Raw genomic sequence first — 22,545 nt, 5'->3', positions numbered from 1 at the left:
AAGTAAAACCAAGTAGAAACCAGTGAAAAAATACTACCATTGCAAAATTACCTTTACTTCCAAAAAGAAGGTACAAAGGAAGATTTTGGAAAGTCCCCCAATAAAATTTGGTTTCCTGTAAAACTGCTTATAACTTTTTAAGGGAAATTAAGAAGAGACAATCCAAATCTGAGAAATCTATTGATCCTCCTAGTTAGAGTGAACTGCTTCATTTTATCATCAAATATCTTACTGAACTAAGAACCATTAGTTCAGATAATTCATTGCTGACCTGTACAATATGATATAAAGCTCAAGATTTTAAGTCACCATAATATTGTTTAAAAATTCAGCCGTCATTTATATTTATTAAATCATTGATATGTTCAATATTTTCCTTTGCTTACCCATTTGGTCAGCTATCTTCCCTTCTGGACACAGTTTACAGTCATAGCAGCAAGATAATTTCCCTTCCACTTTTATCTTGCTATGGCCAAAAGGACATTTCTCATTACAGATGGAAAGAGGTAATGCCTGTTAATAAATAAAATCAGAATTCTTTCACATGAACAATTTATGTTTCATGATTATTCTTTTCATCATACATACCCCAAATCTTCATCTCTAATCCAAAGTTTGGTCTTCCATGTTCCAGTTTTCTTTCTGGTTTAAATTCCCCACTGAATCCCTCAACTGTTCTTTATATCACACCTATTACACTAATGGAGTGATCATGTCAAACATAGTATTTGAAAGATCTGTTCCAAGGAAATCAGTACCAGAAGCTGGTGTGGGAGACCGATAAACCCTGTAGCCCTCGGAACATGCTTTCTTTGAGGTTCCAATTTTTTTCATTGGTGTCCTACTTTTACTATAGCTCTTACTATAGTTTGGTTGACTTTTCTGTTGATATCAGAGGCCATATTTATTTCAACTTTTGTGAGCTTCTCATAGCAAAAATCTGATTTTCAAAACTGAGCTATTTTCAATCTGGCTGCTTATAGCAGAGTAACTGTTTTGGGGGGGAAGCTGTATTTTTGCAGCCTGGAGAAAATTAAAAACAAATAATTTTGTGTCTTCTCTTTAATGATTTTCAAATAATACTGATCATTACCTTACTCGCCTGTTTCCAAAAGATGTTTACTTAGGGCTCATCCACCAAATATATTTGAGGATTTGATTCTCTGAATTTATTAGATTGAACTGGGGTATAATGTTGTTTCTAAATCAACTTTAGAATTCTCAGAAATGTGGAAATAGGTCAGAAAGAAGGTTTTTGATTGATGTATGTTCTATTTTTAGAAAAATCTATACTGCCCCCTCTTCTTTAATGAATTTTATAGTGTGCAATCATATTAGAAATGGTGCTGCACTTCAATAAGCTAAAATAGATCTAGGTAGATAGATAGATAGATAGATAGATAGATAGATAGATAGATAGATAGATAGATAGATAGATAGATACATACATACATACATACATACATACATACATACATAAAAATATGATAATCTCCAGCAGAAATCCTTTGTTTTTGAGATATATATTCAAAATATTTTGATGTATATTCAATATATTTGAAATATTTCAAAAACAGAGGTTCTTCTGGTTATTTCATCTATTTTAGGAAAGCTATTTAAAGATAGATAGAATCTTCAGCAAAAATTTTTTGTTCTTCAGTTATTTATTTCAAAATAAATATACATCCAATATATTTCAAATGTATTTCAAAAACAGAGTTTCTGCTGGGTATTTCATTTATTTCAGAAAAGCCATTTAAAAAATTAATTCTAAGGAGATGGATCCATGAAACATGTCTCCCATCTTTAAAATATTTTAATGCAGTTTCAAATACTGATTTGTTTCTGTTATAAATTTCTAGAGTGTCATTCTTTTACAAATGTAAAAGAAACACATCCTGCTTACTGGGAATGGCTTTGGATTGGAACTAAAGAAATGTTGTGGATATTTAAACTTTAAGCCAACTATTTAATATTTTAGTAGTTTATGTTCATATCACATCCAAAAGGGGAAAAAAATAGTCTGAGGCTGTTAAATAGCTTAATCCAAGTTGTTGTTGTTTAATCATTTATTCACATGGGTCAGTGGCTAAATGATTTCATGGAAAGTGAAAAATGAGACACACCTCATTAAATATGTGGGGCCAAACAGCATCCTTGGAAGAAATGGTCAGGAGCTTGTCTGGGGGTGCCATGGGGTCGATCTTCCCAACATGGACTCTGAGAAAGGACTGGTTTGGGAATGTGACCCAATTGAAAATATCAAATTCAGTTAATAATTCCCTTTCTGGACTAAAAGAAATCTTTTCCCCAGCACTGTTGTTAAAGGAGACTTGCTGCAGAAAATGGTGGAGCTAAATGAAGAAATAAAAAATAAACAGGAAAGTTAACAGGATTCTTGAAGGGTTTGGACAAATCTCAGTTTGTTCCTTTCAATTTGGCCTATGTTTAATGAAAAGTAACCTGATAAACTTTGCCTCAGTCTACCTTATTTAAAACTGAAAGAGAAATATGCTTTTATCACATGCACTTTCTACCCTATTGCCTAACTAAAATTTTTCACTTGACATTTTTTGAGATGAGAATTCCATCACAAAATTGGGAAATGGAGAAATCTGACAGATCTTTTTGCTCTGATCAATTGAGTGATCCAGGAATTGTGAATTCACTTTGCTTGCATAAAATGTAAAGAAGATAAAATCCTCTAACATAGAAAATTCTAGGCCAAGATGGCTGTTCCTTCCAACTAAAGGGTTACCTTTAAAAATTATTGAAAGGATAACTTAAAACAAATTTAAATGGAAATTTCCTTCATACAGTTCATTGGCAAAATTGCTATCCACTTGAACTAACACTATTCACATTTCCACAAGATTTGTTGTCATGTCTTTTCACCTTGCCTTATGGTGAGACTTTGATGATAAGGGAATAGAAGTATTCAATAGTCTTTGGGAATTCTTAACACTCAAAGGGAGACATAGAAAACCATAGTAGCTAAGAGATTGTGCTATCAGTCCGGAAAGCGCTGTATTGGATCCTGAGATTTAATTTATGTTTCTCTAGGAAATATCAATGCATGGGCCCATCAATGAATGCATGGAAAAGTCATTCTCTTTGACTCTTCATCCTTCCAAAATTAAAAAGGTGAAGAATAGACATACTAGTCAGTAACAAAAGAGGCATTAAACATTTACATTTGAAACTGTCTAATATCATGGATTGAGTAAGTTCATATATGTATACATTCATACTTTCATACATTCAAAATGTTCTCTGTGTTCATATGTTATACATTTTAACCCTCTCTATATTTTAAAAAAATCCTTTCAAATTCTATCCAGTACTGCATAAATGAACTGATGACTGAAATAACATTGGAAAAAGATAACAGGTTTTTATTTTTTTTATTTTTTTTCATATTACAATACCAAGTATTTACCAATAGCATTCAAAACTATCTTTAAAGTATCTTTCATTTTAACTGCTAAAACAAAAAAGAAAAAGAAAAGAAAAAGAAAATCCTCCAATACTGTTTACATGAACTGATAATTTCCCCAAATTTTGCATTAGCCAGCATTACCTGCCATGGTGATTGAAGCAAGGGTTTCCATCTCCTCTCATCAATTATTCGACCGGCTTTGCGTTTGGAGGAGTACATGGCCCTCAGAGCATGTGCCACAGCATAGACTGCATTGTAGATGCTGTAACTCAGACCTCTCATGGTGGTCTCAAACACAGAATTAGGAAGAGTCTCCAGCCCCTCTTCTCCAGTGCATGTTCTTTCAGCATTCCCATCCATCATCTCACTGGAGAATGAGCATTCAAATGCATCTTTCCAGAAGTCCCTAATAAAGCCATCTTCTTTTTCAAACTTTGGGTTTCTGTTCCACATAAATTTTTGAAATCCTGTCAGCTCCTTTGAGTGAACTGCAAAGGAAAGAGCACCATGGAGAAAATCAATGGGCAACTGTCTTTGCATTAGAATGGAGGTGAATTCCATCTGGGCTGTCATGATCCAAACTTTGCCTTTTCTCTCCTTTGGAATATCATCAGAATCTAAAAGAAAGATGATTACTCTCAAAGTCACCATGCTTGTAATCTCAGCATTCAAGATCACTGCAATGACTGTACTTCCCATGATCACTTTGTACAATTTATCTGCCTCTTCCACCATTTCAGCAGCTTGATTTCCATACATCATTTGCGGGAGACATTCTATAAAGGCAAAGCAGATTCCTCTCTCTGAAAATATGGAAAGACTCTTCTGAATGAACCTCTCTCTATCTTCCTCATACAGAGAAACCAACCCCACCCAGGTCCATCCAAAATGCAACAGTAAGTGCAGTATTCCTTTAAGCTGGTGCATCTCATCTGGGAACATCCACTTGACAAACAGTGCTGCTGTTTCATTATTCATTAATGGAGCTGATCCATATGTGATCTAAATGGGGGGGGGGGAGAGAGAGAAGAATAGATGAAAAAAATCATTTTTCCAAAGAAAAATGTACAATATGTATGTATGTTTATTGGCATCCTTGCTTAATTTTTGAAGATAGTCCCCAAGCCTTAGTGTAAGCCAACTTTCTGGTTTGGGTAGAAAGGGCATAAGAGCCTTCCTTATCAGTTGACCAACTTAGCATCAGGAAGGTTCACACTGTGTTAAAGAACAGCAGTGGTGATGATTTCCATTGCAGACCATGAATTGGTTATATTCTTGCCAGATGTTGTGGGATACTTATGAGAAGAGTTATCATGAGAAGTCAATATCTGCAAGTAATAAATAGCAAATGAACTTTGAATCTTGCTCCATGTTTGTGTCTCACCTGAGGAAACTTGTAGTGGCACAGAGTGGTTGCCATGTTGAGACAGGTCTTACTACGTGGTCCTCCAATGACAGCTACCGTATTGGTCTGGTCATTACACTTGTAGTTTGGGATAAATTTATCTTTTGTAGATAGAAATTCCAGGGCTAAAAGATAAGTTGAACTTTCTTCAAGATTGTCAGTAGCAATGTGGAAACCGAGGCTTACATTGGGTAAAATCTCAGAATGTTCATTGATCTCCTTTACAGCAAATGCCAGAGCCAACGTGTGTTGGTAATTATGAGTGAGGAACCTTCAGTGAGAGTTATAAACTGTGTCAATGTATTTGTGCTTCAGTATCATCCAGTTGCTATCTAATTGTTATATATATTCAGACACACATAAGATATAGCACATTGTTTGCTCTAGACACCTGGAATATTGGTCTTTAGCAAACAATAGCCCTAGATTATATAGATTGGGAAGGATTGATGTGGCGGGTGGTGGGGGATATCTAACACTGAGCTGAGAAAGCATTTGAAGGTCTTTCCTCTCTTTAAGATTCTTTTTCTAGAAAGTGTCAAATTCAAGGTGACATGTCTCTTCCAGGATTCATTTGGATGGTTGCAAAAACATTCCAATTCACAGTAATAGAAGGCAGAGTGGGGGCGGGGGGGGGGACACGGACTGATGTGATTTCAATCTTAAAAAAAAATAAACAAAATGTAATTTGTTCACAAGAAACTCATATTAGCAAAAAAGCCATAAAAATTTTGATTTATTAGAATTTGGGTCAAGAATTTATTTCAGCAGGTTCAAAAAAAGTTAATGGATTTGTGTGATATGTTAATCCAGAATTAAAACCCAAATTAGTATATGGATGATGAATATGGCAGAGTTGTTGGAGCAGAAGTTGAAGTACAAGGAATTAAAACCTTAATTTTGGGACTTTATTTGTCCCAAATGAAGATAAAGGAATTTTTAAAAATGTCTTGAAAAATTTATACTTTTTTCTGAAAAATGGCTACCTGATGTCAGATTGGGATGGAGTGGTATACCTACAATTGGATAGAACATCAGAGAAGGAAGTTAAAAAGAATCAGGGTAAACTACCTGAAATATTTTTAAACTTTATGGACAATTTATCTTTAGTGGATATATGGAGACAAAAAAATAGTACTTCTAAAGAATATTCTTATTTTTCGGAAAGACATAGATTGTTCTTAAGAATAGACATGATTTGGATTTCAGAGGCCTTGCCTGTTAATACTCCTAAAGTATAGTTTTTCCAAAGACTTTTTCTGACCATAACCCAGTGAGTTTGATTCTTAAAAGAAAATCTAAATCATTTCCATGGATACTAAATGAAATGTTGCTACAAAAGTAAGAGAGAGAAAGATTGTAAAAAAAGATTAATGGAATTTTTTGAGAACCATTTAAACACAGGTACGGATCTAAGAATGGTTTGGGATGCAAGCAAAACTTTTATTGCAGAGTAATTCATACAGCATAACACTGGGTTCAAAAAGAGGAATCAAGAAAAAATGCAAGCTATCTTGGATGAGATAAAGAAGAAAGAAGATGAATTAAAATTTTGCACCACAAAAAATTAAGTATTTCAAACCAAATTATACTTTTACAGCAACAGCTATCTATGTTAACAGTGAGAGAATTGGAAAAAAAGATGAGCTATGCAAAAGAAACAAACAAAAATCAATTTGCAAACAAATTGGGGAGATGGTTGGCATATAAATTAAGAAAGGAGAAAGAAAAGAAAATGATTACAGAACTTCAAGGGGGTGATACTGTAATAACGGACAATGAGACTATACAAAAAATCTTTCACCAGTATTACTCTAATTTATACAAAAGACAAGAAATTTCTCTACAGAAAATAGATGACTATATCAAAAAGCAAAATTTGCCAAAGCTCTCAAATAAACAAAGACAGATTATGAACGGTCCTATAACAATAATGGAAGTATATGAAGCTGTTAAAAAGATTAAACCAAATAAAGCACCAGGACCAGATGGGCTTCTGTGATCATATGTTTAAAAATGTGGGGAAGAAATTCTACAACCACTCCAATTTATGATGAATTTTATATTGATGGAAGGTGGAATACTGGAAGGAGGCTAATATAGTGTTACTACCTAAAGAAGGAAAAGATTTGACTTTAAAAATTATACACCAATATTGTTATTGAATAATAATTCTTAATTGTTCACAGTGATCTTAGCTGATAGGTTTAAAGTTATATGACAAGAATTTATTTATGAAGGTCAGTGTGGATTTTTACCTAAAGACAATTAAAAGATATTGTTAGAATGCTGTTGGACATTATAGAATATTTGGAACAACATAATGAAAAACAAGCTGCATTAATTTTTTTGGAGGCAGAGAAAGCTTTTAACAACTGAAATGGGCCTTTTATGTTTAAAGTTTTAGAAGATAGGAAATTGGAGAGAATTTTATTTTTTGTTGTTTAGTCGTTAAGTCGTGTCTGACTCTTCGTGACCCCATGAACCATATTGCGCCAGGCCTTCCTGTCCTTCACTGCCTCCCTGAGTTTGCTCAGTTTCATGCTCATTGCTTCAGTGATGCTATCTAACCATCTCATCCTCTGCCGTCCTCTTCTCCTTTTGCCTTCAATCTTTCCCAGCATCAGGGTCTTCTCCAAAGAGATCTCTCTTCGCATTAGGTGACCAAAATATCTGAGCTTGAGCTTCATTATCGATCCTTCCAATGAGCAATCAGGGTTGATTTCCTTTAAGATTGACTGGTTTGACCTCCTAGCAGTCCAGGGGACTCTCAAGAGTCTTCTCCAGCACCACAGTTCAAAGGCATCAATTCTTCGGCGCTCGGCCTTTTTTATGGTCCAGCTCTCACAGCCATACATTACTACTGGAGAGAATTTTATAAAACAAGTGAAATCAATCTGTAGATCACAGAAAGCACAAATTATTGTGAATGGAGATTTAACTAAATCATGTGAGATACAAAAGGGAAAGAGACAGGGCTTCCTGCTGTCTTCGTTGTTTATTTTAGCTTTGGAAGTCTTGAATAGAGATGTAGGGAGAGATGAGAAGATAAGAGGCATCAAGATCAAGAAAGGGATATATAACTTGAGAGATTTTGCAGATGATTTGGTCTTGGTGTTGGTGACCCCCTAAAGGGGATTGAAGTTTTAAAGAAGTTGAAAGAATTTGGTGGTTTAGCTCATTTTAAGATCAATAAAGAAAAGACTAAAATGTTAATGAAAAATATGAGCATACAAGAACAAGAAGAACTGATAAAACAGGTTTTAAGGTGGGAAAAATGATTAAATATTTGGAGGTGAGTTTGACAAATACTTGTATGTTGTTTCAGAATAATTATGTTAAGACATAATTAAAAAAAGATATGTTAAGATGGGAAAAACTACAGTTGTCAGTGCTGGGAAGAATTTCAATCATTAAGATGAATGTTTTACCTAGAATGTTAAATTTGTTTCAAGCAATACCTGTTATAACAACATATGTTCCATTTAAGCAATGGCATAAAGATATATCTAAATTTTTGTGGCAAGGTAAAAAAATCAAGAATTAAGTACAAAGTTTTACAAGATGCTAAAGAAAGAGGAGGCTTAGATTTCCCATGAAGGTGTACTTTGCAGATTGTTGTTTGGTTTGGATGAAAGAGTGGGTGACTGAGAAATAGGTTATTGAAACTAGAGGGGCATGACTTACTGTAAGATTTGGGGGGTCCAGCTATTTAGGGTATGATAAAGTTAAAGTTAATGTAGACTTTAAAAATTATTTTCTTAGATGTACCATACTGAGAATATGGAATAGATATACATTTATGTGGTCTCCAAAAGATCCTCTATGGTTGTCACTACAAGAAGCTTTATATAAAAGAAAAATTATAACTAAAAGTAAATGGTTAACTTATAGTGATATATTGCAATTTTCTCAATAGGATTTTAAATGAAAGACAAGAGAAGAATTGGGATCAGAGGGTTACATGTGTCAATGATTTTCTTATGTACAATTACAAGACAGATTTAAAATAGGTAAGAGGACTTATGGTTTTGAATATGACTGAATTGGAAGCAGAAGTATGTACTAATGATGAACATGTTATTGAAAAGATATATAAACGTTTATTGAAACTAGAGACAGAAGATGAACCAATTAAGGATTGTATGATAAAATTAGCTAGAAACCTTGGCTATAATATACAGATGGAACAATGGGAAAATGTGTGGCAGAAAGGACTGAAATTTACATTGTGTTACAATGTTAAAGAGAATTTTTATAAAATGATGTTTCATTGGTACTTGTTGCCAGAAAAACTCTTTAAAATGTATAAAGGTACTTTGAATGTATGCTGGTAATATGAACAAGAAGGGACATTCTATCATCTCTGGTGGATTTGTAAAAAAGCAAGGAGGAGGAGAAGGAGAAGGAGAAGGAGAAGGAGAAGGAGAAGGAGAAGGAGAAGGAGAAGGAGAAGGAGAATGAGAAGGAGAAGGAGAAGGAGAAGGAGAAGGAGAAGAAGGAGAAGGAGGAGAAGGAGGAGAAGGAGGAGAAGGAAGGAGAAGGAAGGAGAAGGAGGAGGAGGAAGAGGAAGAGGAGGAGGAATGAGATACATATTTGTATATGGAAGATTTTAAAGATTAATATTCAAGCAAAACCAGAGACTTTCCTTTTGGGTATGATGGATTAAACAGTTAGAAAAACTCATGGAACTTTGTTTTTATATATGATAACAGCATCAAGGCTTTTACAGGCACAGAGGTGGAAAGATAAGACACTACTTACAGTGGAGGAATGGATGGTGAAGATGATGGAGTTGGCTGAGATGGCAAAATTGACTGCTTTGATTTGAAAGAAGACATTGTGTAATTTTAATGCTAACTGGAAACCTCTTTTGGATTTTTTGCAGGAAATAGAAGAAAATGAAATTATATTGTATGGATTTGTTGATTAGAAATAATATGGGTTAATAGAAATAATGGAAGTTATATTTTAAATTTAGAGTAAGAGTTTGATGCATATTGTTACTTCTATCTGTTTCAAGAAGGGTCAGAAGTCAATTCTTTTTTTCCTTTATTGTTTTTTCCCCTCTTTTTCTTTTCTTTCCTGTACTTTTGATCTTTACTATTTTTTCATTTTCCAATATTCTTTTCTTTCTCTTATTCTTTCTTTTAATATTCTTTCTTGTTAGTTTTTACTGTTTTTTTTTAAGTAATCAAGTTATTACAAAAAAAGGGGGGGTCATTCAGTTCAATTCTCTCACCACAGACTGCTTAATTCCCTGGTTAGATGAAAGGGAGAAAAATTCAAAAAGTACTAGGATACATGTAGACTATTTTCAGGACAACCCCACAGCCTAGATTAGTCATGTTTTTCCCTTCATGGAGAAGAGGAGTGTGAACATTCCTGAAGAAAAATAACCGCCATGTAGTGTTATGATTAAAAACAAGAGTTTTATTAGTTTATTAGGGGAGGCTAACTTTCTCTGAGCTGTAGAATTTAAACATGGCTAAGGGCCTTTGCAATCAGTAATAAAGTAACCATTTTACGATGACTGGTGTGGGTCTTCCGGGCTGTGTGGCCGTGGTCTTGAAGTTTTGTTTCCTAACGTTTCGCCAGCACCTGTGACCGGCATCTTCAGAGTGCAGGAGCACAGACAGGGGCAGTTCTCTCTGTGCCCAGGGTGATGTGGCCCTTTTGTGGGTATTTATCCACAATTTATCCAAACAATCTTCAGACCCACCAGAAAAGTACAAGAAGTGCTAAAATCAGCAAAAGACAAAAGGGATCCCTTCACCGCCACAGGAGTATACCGCATACCATACAGTTGCGGGCAAGTATACATCGGGACCACAAAACGCAGCATCCATACCAGGATAAAAGAACACGAAAGACACTGCAGACTACAGCAGCCAGAAAAATCTGCAGTAGCTGAACATGCTCTCAAGCACACTGGACACAAAATCCTTTTTGAAAACACAGAGATACTGGACAACACCAACAGCCACTATACCAGGCTATACCGGGAAGCCATTGAGATTCACAAACACCAGCACAGTTTCAATAAAAAAGAGGAGAGTCTAAAAATCAACAAAACCTGGCTACCAATCCTGAAAAATACAGCCTGCGAAAGGTCGACGAACTCAGCTCAACCACCAGGACGTGTGAACAGTTCACACAATGAACTTGCTAATCACCCCCAGCAGCCCCTTGTTAGCAATTCAATAGAAGAAAAAACCCTGCCTAATCCCCAGGAAGATACACACAGATGCTGATACCAAAACAAGCAGCCACTCAGTAACCTAAGCCCCCACCCCCCAAGTCCCCCTTTCCCTCCCCCAGATCTCTATAAATACCCACAAAAGGGCCACATCACCCTGGGCACAGAGAGAACTGTTCCTGTCTGTGCTCCTGCACTCTGAAGATGCCGGTCACAGGTGCTGGCGAAACGTTAGGAAACAAAACTTCCAGAACACGGCCACACAGCCCGGAAGACCCACACCAGCCATCGTATGCCGGCCGTGAAAGCCTTCGACGATACATTAACCATTTTACATTTGAGCAGAAATGAGGAAGGAAGGAAGGAAGGAAGGAAGGAAGGAAGGAAGGAAGGAAGGAAGGAAGGAAGGAAGGAAGGAAGGAAGGACAGCATTAAGGAGTGATGATGATAAGTGTGAACATGAGGATACTTACAGGTACTGATCAAGCACATTATGAGAAGGAACACTTTGAAAAGTGATCTCATTGGCAAGAAAGAAGACCTGATAAATAATAGCAGCAATCATTAAGTCTCCAGACTGATAATACTTGTGAACAATTGGAAGAGGATGACTGAGGTCACAGTTGCAAATAGGAGAAATGCACATCATGTTAGGAAAAAAGAATAAAACCAGTGTTCTGAATAGAAGCAACTCAGTATAAAATATGGTCATTGTAGACATCAAAGTGTAGCTCCAATGTTTCCATTCAACTGAGGAGCTGGGTTGGAATTAACCAGCCTCTCATGAAAGTGAAGATCATGAATTATCTCAGCTCAAGCATGCATTCCTGTTCTCCCTTCAGGCAGTTCTATATTTCTGAGCTTATATTAATGTAATATAATGTAATGTTTCAACCGAGGTCATTATTTTGTCAGAGTCTACTGGGATTCCCTGGAGACATGGAGAAGAAGGGACAATGATGATACTAATTCTATAATTACTTGGGAGATAATAGCTTACTTGTAATAGTACTTTCTTTGAAAAATGTCAAAAGGAAACATGTTTATTTTATCTCTGTAGAACAGCTTCACTGCTGTTAACATTTAAAACTTAGCCATAAAGCAGAAAATGGGAGGAGTATCATATGCACAAAAAAAGAAAACTCTGGCACATTTTTATTCCAAAGATGCTACCATGTTGGGCAGATCCATATCTATAGTCAGGTTCCAAACTTTCTTGATTCAAAGCACCGTTTAAAAAGAACAGAAGTTCATTTGCTGAGGTCATTTTGTCAATCCTCTGTTTAATGCAGGATGTGCTTTGAAGAGTGGCAGAACAACATATTGCTTCATGTCAAGGATGCTTTGAAAGAGGGAAGTAATGCTGAAGTCATGCTATGAGCCAATGAGTTAAGATGTACTTTTACTCTCCTTAAAGAGCAGATCTATATCCATCTTTGTCACTATTTTCTATGTTCTATGTTTTATCATCTTCCATCTTCCATCTTCTATCATAATTTAGCTAGCTCTCTAGGTCTCTATCTATCTACATATCCTGATAATTAGGAAAGGAAGGTGTGTTTAAAGGACCGTTCAGCCAAAAGGGTTGTATGTATGTTTTCTTTCTCAGTACTGTCTAACTTCCGGATTTGTCCCCCTTTATCAGAATCTTCATGCAGAGCAAGAGAGGCAAGTTACATTGTCTGTCATAGAGCAAGACTAAATTATGTACCTGTGTCCTCTTCCATCATGTCATAATTCAAATTGATCAAAGTTTGCAGCATTTGCAGAATGGTGTCATAATATACCCAATGGCCATTTTATATAGTAGGGACCTTGACTAGATTCCTTTTTTTAAATAATAGTTTTATTGGGACCTTGATTGGATTCCTAAATTGCTTTCCATCCAAGAATCTGTTTGTATGGGACTGAAGGACTATTGTGTCTTCCTCCAGATGGAGATATGAGAGATAGATGATTGATAGATAGAGAGATATATATAGAGAGAGACAGAGAGACAAACATGTAGATTTAGAGGTGGGTAGGGATAGAGATATAAAAATTCCCTGAACAACTGCATGTCCTTAGTAAGATGTTAATGTAATGTAATGTAATGTAATGTAGGCGTACTGGTATGAATAGGAACAGAAGTAGCAATAGATGTAGAGATTCACCAACTAATCTCATGTCCTTAATCAAAGTTCATATCCAATGCTTTCTGTATTAGGGGTCCCCTGTTAGCACATACGATCAGAGTATCTTTGATCAACATTCCATATAAGACTTTGGAGCTCAAGAATAACAGTGACATCAAAATTAAACAAGCTGACAAAGGTGGGGCAGTTGTCATCACGAATAAGGTGAATTATATAAAGGAAGATGAGAAGCAATTCTCCAAAATCGTCCTCTTCTAACTTCTCTCCTCAGTTCCCACAATCACCTAAGCTTTCATGTCTAATGTAGAACTAGAATTCATGGTTTCCTAGTTTCAGGCCCAGCACTTTACCCACTACACCTAGGTGGCTCTCACATTTTCAGATGTGAGGCAAGGGGTATTAGTGTGGATTTTCCTCTACATTAAAAAAATGGTTCTGGAGAATATTGGAAGGGTTTTTCTTTCTTTTTCTGGCAAGAGGTTATAAAGCTTATCAGTTGCAGGACACGAAACCTTTCATTTTGAGATTAGTGCACATTATAACATTAAAAACTAATTTTCACATGCATTGTCTTCTTGATTAGCTATCCTCTTCTACTTTGATTAGGACTCAGAATAATTATCTAACATTTCAAAGAAAAGATGAGGATCAGTTCTCTAGGTTCTGAAGTGAACTTGGAAGAGATTGTCAGAGCTACTGCCTTGTATGTCACCTTGATGTGCCAATATGAGGAAAGAATGCAGAACCCCAAAACTACAAGAAGCCAACATGATAAGAGTAACCAATTGGGCTCCATTCAAGGGGTCTGGTATAAAAAAAGCTTCATTTCTTTATTAGTTGCTCCTTCTTATTCAAATCAGGTCTCAGAATAATGATATGGCATTTGGGGGAAAAGATGCAGCCCAGTAATCCAGCTGCTGAAGCCAAAATGGAGAAGATCTCCACCGCCACCATGTACTTCCCTTTGGTGCTCAGATAGGTGGGAACAAAAGATATCCAGACACTACAAAAGACCAACATGCTGAAGGTGATAAATTTGGCTTCATTGAAGCTGTCAGGTAAATTCCTAGCTAGGAAGGCCACGGTGAAGCTGACTGCAGTCAAGAACCCCATAAAGCCAAGGACAACACAGAACATTGTGGTTGATCCTTCATTACATTGCAGAACAGTTTCTTCAGCCATGGAGTGCATGTCAGAATCTGGGAATGGGGGAGAAAGTGCCAGCCACACTACACAAATGGAGAATTGTGCCAGAGAGCAAGATAGGACAATAGAAATCGCCAGCCTTTTCCCCACCCACTTCCTCATTTGGGAGCCTGGTTTGGTGGCCATGAAAGCAAGAACAACAATGGTTGTTTTCTCCAAGATACAAGAAAGAGCTACAGAGAAGATGATGCCAAAAGCCATTTGTTGCAAGAGACATTTCCCTTAGTCAGGTTGCCCAATGAAGAGCAAAGTGCAAAGGAAGAAGGAGAGCAGGAGAGCAATGAGAAGAATGTAGGTGAGGTTCCTGTTGTTGGCTTTGACTATGGGGGTGTTCCACTGTTTAATAAAGATACCTAGCATGAACACTGAGATGAAAGAAAAGGAAACTGAGATCACTACTAAAGAAATCCCCAAAGGCTCTTGATAAGTCAAGTAAGTTATGCTTTTTTGAAGGCAACTCTCCCGATCCTTGTTTGGATATTGATCTTCTGGACACGGGAAACAGTCATCTACGTCTGGGGATAAAAACAAAACAAAACTGTTCACAGAACCACAATTGGTTTTAAGCAAGAAGAATTAATCACAGACTAGACCTGTAAAGTACTATGACTTACATATGGATTTGGATTATTTTTTCTTAAAATAATTTAAAATGCAATGCATATTGTGTTGCAGTGTTCAGGGTCAATATGCCCTCAGTTATACAGCTATTTCTAAATCTGAATATGATACTTTTATTCTCTATTATAGCCCACATGCACGGAAACTGGATAGAATAGGAAGTAAAAAGTGTAGAATCAAGAAGGAAAGATGTTGTATGGATAGAATTATTAGAGTCAAATTATGCAAATTTACCTTTACTCCAAAAAATTAGATACAAAGGGAGCATTGTGGATTGTCGCTCAATAAGCATTGCTTTCCTGCAAAACTGTTCATAATTCTTCAAGGAAACATAAAAAGAGACAATTCAAATCTAAGAAATCCATTGATCCTTAAGGAAAATTATGCTATTTTGACTGAACTGTACCATCAAATATTTCACTGAACTATGAACAAACAAATAATCCAAGTTTTTCATTGCTCATCTATACAACTTGAGGTAAAGCTCAAGATTTTCAGTCACCATAGTATTGATTAAAAATTCAGCCCCCATTTATACTTATTGAATTATTGATATATTTAATATATTCCTTCACTTACCCATTTGGTCAGCTATCTTCCCTTCTGGACACAGTCTACAATCATAGCAGCAAGATAATTTCCCTTCCACTTTTATCTTGCTATGGCCTAAAGGACATTTCTTGTTACAGATGGAAAGAGGCAATGTCTGTTAATAAATAACATTTATATACATTTTATTTATTAACAGACATTTATATAAATTTCTGTTAAATAATAACAGAAACTAATATTCAGTTAGAGAAAAAGTACCGAAAGAAAGAACAAAGTCAAAAGTGCAGAAAAGAAAGAAAAAAGAAATATAAAGAAATGTCTTCTGATTTTCTTTTACAACAGTTACAGTTATAAATTTAAATTGACCTCTGACTCTATGATTACAATGTAACTTCCATCTTCTCTGTCATCTACTTTTTTTCTAATCATCAAACCCATATATCATAATTTCATTTTTTGTATAGCTATATTGTCCAGTATCTCCCTCTTGAAGTTTCAAAATCTTTTTCTTTTCTTTCTCTTGCCTTAATTTATATGCTAACTGTTTCCCTGGTCTGTTCACAAATTCAGCATTCTTTTGCTTTGCATAGTTTATCTTTACTTTCATTTCTCTTACTGTTAGCACAGATAGCTATTGCTATAAAAGTCTAATTTAATGTGTAATGCTTATCTTCTCTGGCAATTTCTTTAATTCTTCCTGTTTTCTTTTTGTCTCATCCAGAATAGCCTGTGTTTTCTCTTAGGTCTTCTTTTTAAGTTTAATATTATGTCCAAACTTAGTATTCTAAAGATCTGTTCTGGGGAAATCAGAACTGAAAGCTGGTGTGGGAGAGATTTTAAGTCCTTAAGAGTCTTTTTTTTTTTTAGAAGTGGGTGGGTGGGAGTGGGTGGGTTACCAAGAGCTATTTCTATGCTTGGTACAATGTGGTAAAGTTCATATTGAATAAATATACAAAACAATTCATAATTAATGATAGTTAAAAATATCAGACTACCATGAAATCCACAGATGAAATGACAGAAGAATTTTATCTTTATTGTCTTTTCTAATAAAATGTATGAAATGATGCTACTGATGTTGTATGGGTTTACTTTTCCTTTGATACCCAATGCCATATTTCATTTTAACCTTCATGAACTTTTCATGACAGCCATCTGATTTTCAAAACAGAGCTATTTTCAATCTGGCTGCTACTAGCAGAGTAATTACGTTTTCTGGGGGGTTGTTGGCTTCTTTGAAGCTTGGAGCAGATTGGAAACAAATGGATTTTGGTCTTCTCTTAAATGATTTGCAGATATTAGTCATCATTGCCTCACTCACCTGTTTCTAAAAGCTGCTTCCTTTAGGGACAGCCACCAAACATTAAAAAGAGTTTCTTTTTATACAAAGATTCAACAATTTGGGGAATATGGCTCTGTGAAATTATTAAAGTGAACTGGGGTATGATGCCATTTATAAATCAACTTTGGAGTTTTCTTTTAGAAAACAGGAATCAGGTCAGAAAGCAGTTGTCATATTCCTTCCCTCACTGGTTGGTTTATGTTTCATTTTAAAGAAATATCTGCCCCCCTCTTTTTAAATGACTTTTATGGATAGTATGCAATCATATTACTCCACTTGGATTAGCATTAGTTAGCTGGACAGAGAGACAGAAAGGATCTCCAGAAGAAGCTCGCTGTTTTTGTTATATATTTCAGAGTTTCTGCTCCTGATTTCATCCATTTCAGGGGAGGCAATTATGAATTTAACTCTCAGGAGATGAAATCACAAACTAGGTATATGCCATTTTTAAAAAATATTTCCATTTTGTTTCAAAAAATGATTCCTTTCTCTTAAGCTACAGTATACACATTTCTAGAATGTCATTATTTTATTAATGCAGTTAGAAACACATCCTCCATATTAAGATAGCTTTGCATTGGAACTAAGGAAATATTAAAGGGTATAGAAATCTTAAGCCACCTCTTACTTCATATCACATCCAAAAGAAAACATTAATTTGAGGCTGCTAAATAGCTTAATCCAAATGTTGTTGGCTTTTTAAAAAATAATTTATTGACATGGGTCAGTGGCTAAATGATTTCATAAAAATTGAAAAATGAAACCCACCTGGTTAAATATGGGGGGCCAAACAGCATCCTTGGCAGAAATGGTGAGAAGATTCCCCGGGGGAGCCATGGGGTCAATCTTTCCAACTTGTACTCTCAGAAAGGAGTTGTTTGGGAATGTGACCCAACTGAAAATATCAAATCCAGTTAATAATTCTCCATTAGGGCCAAAAGAAATCTGTTCTCCGGCACTGTTGTTAAAGGAGACTTGCTGCAGAAAATGGTGAAGCTGAATGAAGAAAGAAAGAAACAGAAATATTAACTGTATTCCTTAAATTATATGGACAAATCTCAGTTCTTTCAGTTTGGGTTATGCTCAATGGAAAGTGAAATTTTGCATCAATCTACACTATTTACAATTGGAAAAGAAGTTTGCTCTCTGTCACATGCATTTTCTACTCTATTGCCTAAATTATTTCAGCTGAAAAATTGTCAGGTGAGAATTCCAACACAAAATTGCAAAAGGGAGAAAACTGACAGATCACTTTGCTCTGATGAACTGAGCATTTCAGGAATTGTGAATTCCATTTGCTGGCATAAAATGTAGACAAGATAAAATTCTCCAGCATAGAAAATTCTAGGGCATGATGGCCTTTCCTTCCAGCTAAGAGGTTATCTTTAAACAAAAATTAAAAGGTAATTTAAAACAAATTGAAATTGAAATTTCCTTCATGCAATTCATTGACAAATTTGCTATCTGCTTGAACTAACACTATTCATGTTTTCACAAGATTTGTTGTCATCTCTCTTTTTATTCCCTTTGAGTCTTAGACTCTCCAAAATTACGTTAGTGAGGATTAACAATGCTACTGAGTAGCAAAGCCACTTTCAAGGAATTACATTTGAAATTGTCATATATCATGGATTTAATAAGTTCTGGTATATGCCATTTCATACATAAAAATACTTTGTAAGGTTCACATTTTACATATTTTAACTGTCCCTATAGTTTAAAGAAATTCCTTTTCAAATTCTATCTGGTACTGTACAAATGACCTGAACACTGAAATAACACTGGAAAAAAATAATAATAGGTTTTTCAATTTTTATTTTCCTTTATATTGACAGTACCAAGTATTTTCAAACAGCATTCAAAACTATCTGTAAAATATCTTTCCTATTAAGTGCAAAAACGAAACAAAAGAAAACAACCATTACTGTTTACATGAACTGATAATTTTCCCAAATTTTGCATTAGCCAGCATTACCTGCCATGGTGATTGAAGCAAGAGCTTCCATCTCCTCTAATCAATTATTCGACTGTCTTTGGGTTTGGAGGAGCTCATGGCCTTCAGAGCATGTGCCACAGCATAGACTGCATTGTAGATGCTGTAACTCTGACCCCTCATGGTGCTCTCAAACACAGAATTAGGAAGAGTCTCCAGCTTCTCTTCTCCAGTGCAGATGCTTTCAGCATTCCCGTCTGTCATCTCACTGGAGAATGAGCATTCAAATGCATCTTTCCAGAAATCCCTAATAAAACCATCTTCTTTTTCAAAATTTGGATTTCTGTTCCATATAAATTGTGTGAATCCTGTCAGCTCCTTTGAGTGAACTGCAAAGGAAATAGCACCATGGAGAAAATCAATGGGCAACTCTATTTGCAGTAGAATGGAGATGAATTCCATCTGAGCTGCATGATCCAAACTTTCACTTTTCTCTTCTTTGGAATATCATCAGAATCAAACCCAGAGATCATTAGTCTCAAAGGCACCATACCTGTAATTTCAGCATTCAAGATTACTGCAATGACTGTACTCCCCATGATCACTCTGTATAATTTATCTGCCTCCTCCACCATTTCAGCAGCTTCATTACCATACATCATTGTGGGGAGGCATTCCATAAAATCAAAGCAGATTCCTCTCTCTGAAAACATGGACAGGCTCTTTTGAATGAACCTGTCTTTATCTTCCTGATATGGAGAAATCAACCCAACCCAGGTCCATTCAAAATGCAACAGTAAGTGCAGTATTCCTTTAAACTGGTGCATGTCATCTGGGAACATCCATCTGACAAAATGTGCTGCTGTTTCATTATTTATTAATGGAGCCGATCCATATGTGATCTAAATGGTGGGAAGAAAGAAGAACAAAGGCAAAAAGGGACTTTTCCCCTCCCCCCCCCAAAACATGTGATGCTGTATTTAACCCAATCTCTGGGTTTGAGTGGGATACGGAAAGAGGGTTCCTTAAAACTACAGTTTTACAACTCGACATCTGCAAGTTGTATTGCTCATCAAGCAAAAAGGGATAGCCCTTTGTTGATATTCTTCATATCTCATGAATTTCTCATCTTACCTCAAATATTTAGGCCTTCTGGAATTGTTTTCATAAGAGTTATCATGAGGACCCAACATCTGAAATAATAAATAGCTTGTGAACTTCCCATCTTGCTCCATTTTTGTTCTCACCTGAGGAAACTTGTAGTTGCACAGAGGGGTTGCCATGTTGAGATAGGTCTTAGTACGGGGTCCTCCAATGACAGCTACTGTATTGGTCTGGTCATTACACTTGTAGTTGGGGATAAACTTATCTTTTGTAGATAGAAATTTCAGGGGTAAAAGATAAGTTGAACTTTCCTCCGGATAGTCGGTAGCGATGTGGAAACCGAGGCTAACATTGGGTAAAATCTCAGAATGTTCATTGATCTCCTTTACAGCAAATGCCAGAGCCAAAGTGTGTTGGTAATTATGAGTGAGGAACCTTCAGTGAGAGTTATAAACTATGTCAATATATTTTTGCTTCAGAATCAGATACTTGCCATTTTTAATTGTTGCATATATTCACACACACACAAAATTGAGGACTCATTGTTTACTTTAGACACCTGGAATTTGGTCTTTAGCAAATAATAGCCCTACATTGTATGGATTGTGAGGCACTGATGTGGGGCAGAGGGTATCTAACATAGAGCTAAGGTAGTATTCGATTTCAGTTTTATGTGTACTTTGTCTTTTCCTAAAGGTAGGAAGCCAGTTGCATTTTCCCACACTAGACTTGTAATAAACTGAACTAGTTTCTCAAAGGCAATTGAGGGTTTCTTGCTTCATTTGTGGGTGAGATGAAAGGGAGTACAGCTCAGGATTAACCAAAGGGCTTTTGCCAAGCCTAGATTAGCCAAACTTTTCTTTGTAACAGAGGACTTTGTTGAAGGAAGGAAGTTTCCTGAGGAAAAAGTAATTCATATCATTCATGGTTCAAATCAATAGTAATTGCCTCAATTTAAACTTCAGTGTTAGGACAGGCTACGTTTCTGTGAGCTCCAAAATTAAAGATGGCTAAATATGGCCATTGAAACTAGTCATACTGACCAACTAGCAACCAGTACGTTTGAGCAGAAAACTGACAGGAAACACAGCATTTAGGTGGCAATGGGGGGGCGGGGGAGGAGGAGGAGGAGGAGGATACTTACAGGTACTGATCAAGCACTTCATGAGAAGGAACACTTTGAAAAGTGACCTCATTTGAAAGAAAGAAGACCTGATAAATAATAGCCCCAATGATTAAGTCTCCAGACTGATAATACTTGTGAACAATTGGAAGAGGACCACTGAGGTTGCAATTGCGAATGGGAGAAATGAACATCATGTTAGGAAAAAAGAGTAAAATCAGTGTTCTAAATATTACCAACTCACTATAATATATGATCATTTTAGAATGAACAGTACCTCCTATGTTATCATTCAGCTAAGGTACTGGGTTGGCCCCTCATTAACATTATCACAGATAAAGCACAAATCCTTCTTTTTCTTCCTACATGCAGTTCTGTATTTCTGAGCAGATATTAATGTAGTCTAGGGTCATAGTTTTGTCAGTGTCTGCTGGAATTCCCTTGAGACATGGAGAAGAAGGGACCATGACTATACTTAATTAGTAATTAGTACTATTACTTGCAATAGTACTTTGAAAAATGTCAGAAGGAAACATGCTTATCATATCTCAGTAGAAACTGCTGCACTGCTATGAACCTTTGGAACTAAGACAAGATGTAGGAAATGGGGGAATGAGAGATCATATGCACAGAAGAAGAAAACAAAACACAGAGGGAAAAAATAATAGAAATGCATCTGTTGGGGTCATTTTGCCCACCTCTTTACTTAATACAGGATCTACCTTGAAAATTAGTACTATAACAATTACTTAAATTCTAGAAGGACATCATCCTGGAAGATGATGTCAATAGGAAATGGGGCTCAGGAATGGGGGCTGAGCCTGTTATGGTGGATTTATGCTTCCCCAAAGAGCAGGTGAGCATTTTCAGAGTGCTTCTTGATATTCTGCTATCTCTTGTTCTCCAGATCCTGCAGCAATCAGGAGAATACTTGTGGTGCCGCACCTGGCATGCCAGCTATGACCACTCCAGTGGCAGACTGATTAGGCCATGTTTGTGACTTCCCTAGCTTTCCTCACTCATCAGTTTACTCTCATTCTTGACACTCTGGAGGATACAGTGACACTTAAAAGTTTGTGAACCCATTTGAATTTTCAATATTTCTGCCTAAATATGACCTAAAACATGATCTGTTCTCCACACAAGTTCGAAAACTAGATAAAGAGAACCCAATGGAACAAATGAGTCAAAAACATTATACTTGTTCATTTATTTATTGAGGAAAATGATCCAAAGCTATAGATTTTTGTGTGTGGCAAAAGTATATGAAACTTTGCTTTTCAGTAACTGGTGTGCCCCCCCGGGGCAATAACTTGGTGGTTGGAACATAAACTGGAATGATTGTCATATTAAGGGGTTGTCCATGAAATCTAATTGATGTTATTTGGTCATTGATTGCATTGTAGCCAAGTACTGTTGGGCTATACCCTCACTAAATATAAAAGGAACACTGTTTCTTCTTCGTTTTTCATGTCCTGAGTAACAG

At 36.0% G+C, this 22,545-nt stretch overlaps 1 protein-coding gene across 1 annotated transcript in view; it reads right to left on the bottom strand.

Annotated features, from left to right (window-relative positions):
* The window catches only part of LOC103054450 (uncharacterized), a 66,825-nt gene extending 45,569 nt beyond the window's left edge, over window positions 1–21,256 (bottom strand). The window contains exons 1-4 of the mRNA XM_088144018.1: window positions 21,081–21,256; window positions 20,080–20,371; window positions 19,386–19,581; window positions 3,581–3,927 (exon numbers count right to left, since the gene is read on the bottom strand). Of these exons, the coding sequence (XP_088000144.1) occupies window positions 3,581–3,927; window positions 19,386–19,581; window positions 20,080–20,371; window positions 21,081–21,256 (1,011 nt within the window). The remainder of the gene's footprint in view (window positions 1–3,580; window positions 3,928–19,385; window positions 19,582–20,079; window positions 20,372–21,080) is intronic.
* Between the last annotated feature and the right edge of the window lie 1,289 nt (window positions 21,257–22,545).

The sequence above is a fragment of the Python bivittatus genome, unplaced genomic scaffold, assembly GCF_059951505.1.
Source record: "Python bivittatus isolate LINGU-HERP-01145 unplaced genomic scaffold, Pbiv_v1 ctg000430_np1212, whole genome shotgun sequence".
Lineage (NCBI taxonomy): Eukaryota > Metazoa > Chordata > Lepidosauria > Squamata > Pythonidae > Python > Python bivittatus.
This window is presented reverse-complemented; position numbering and strand designations above follow the sequence as displayed.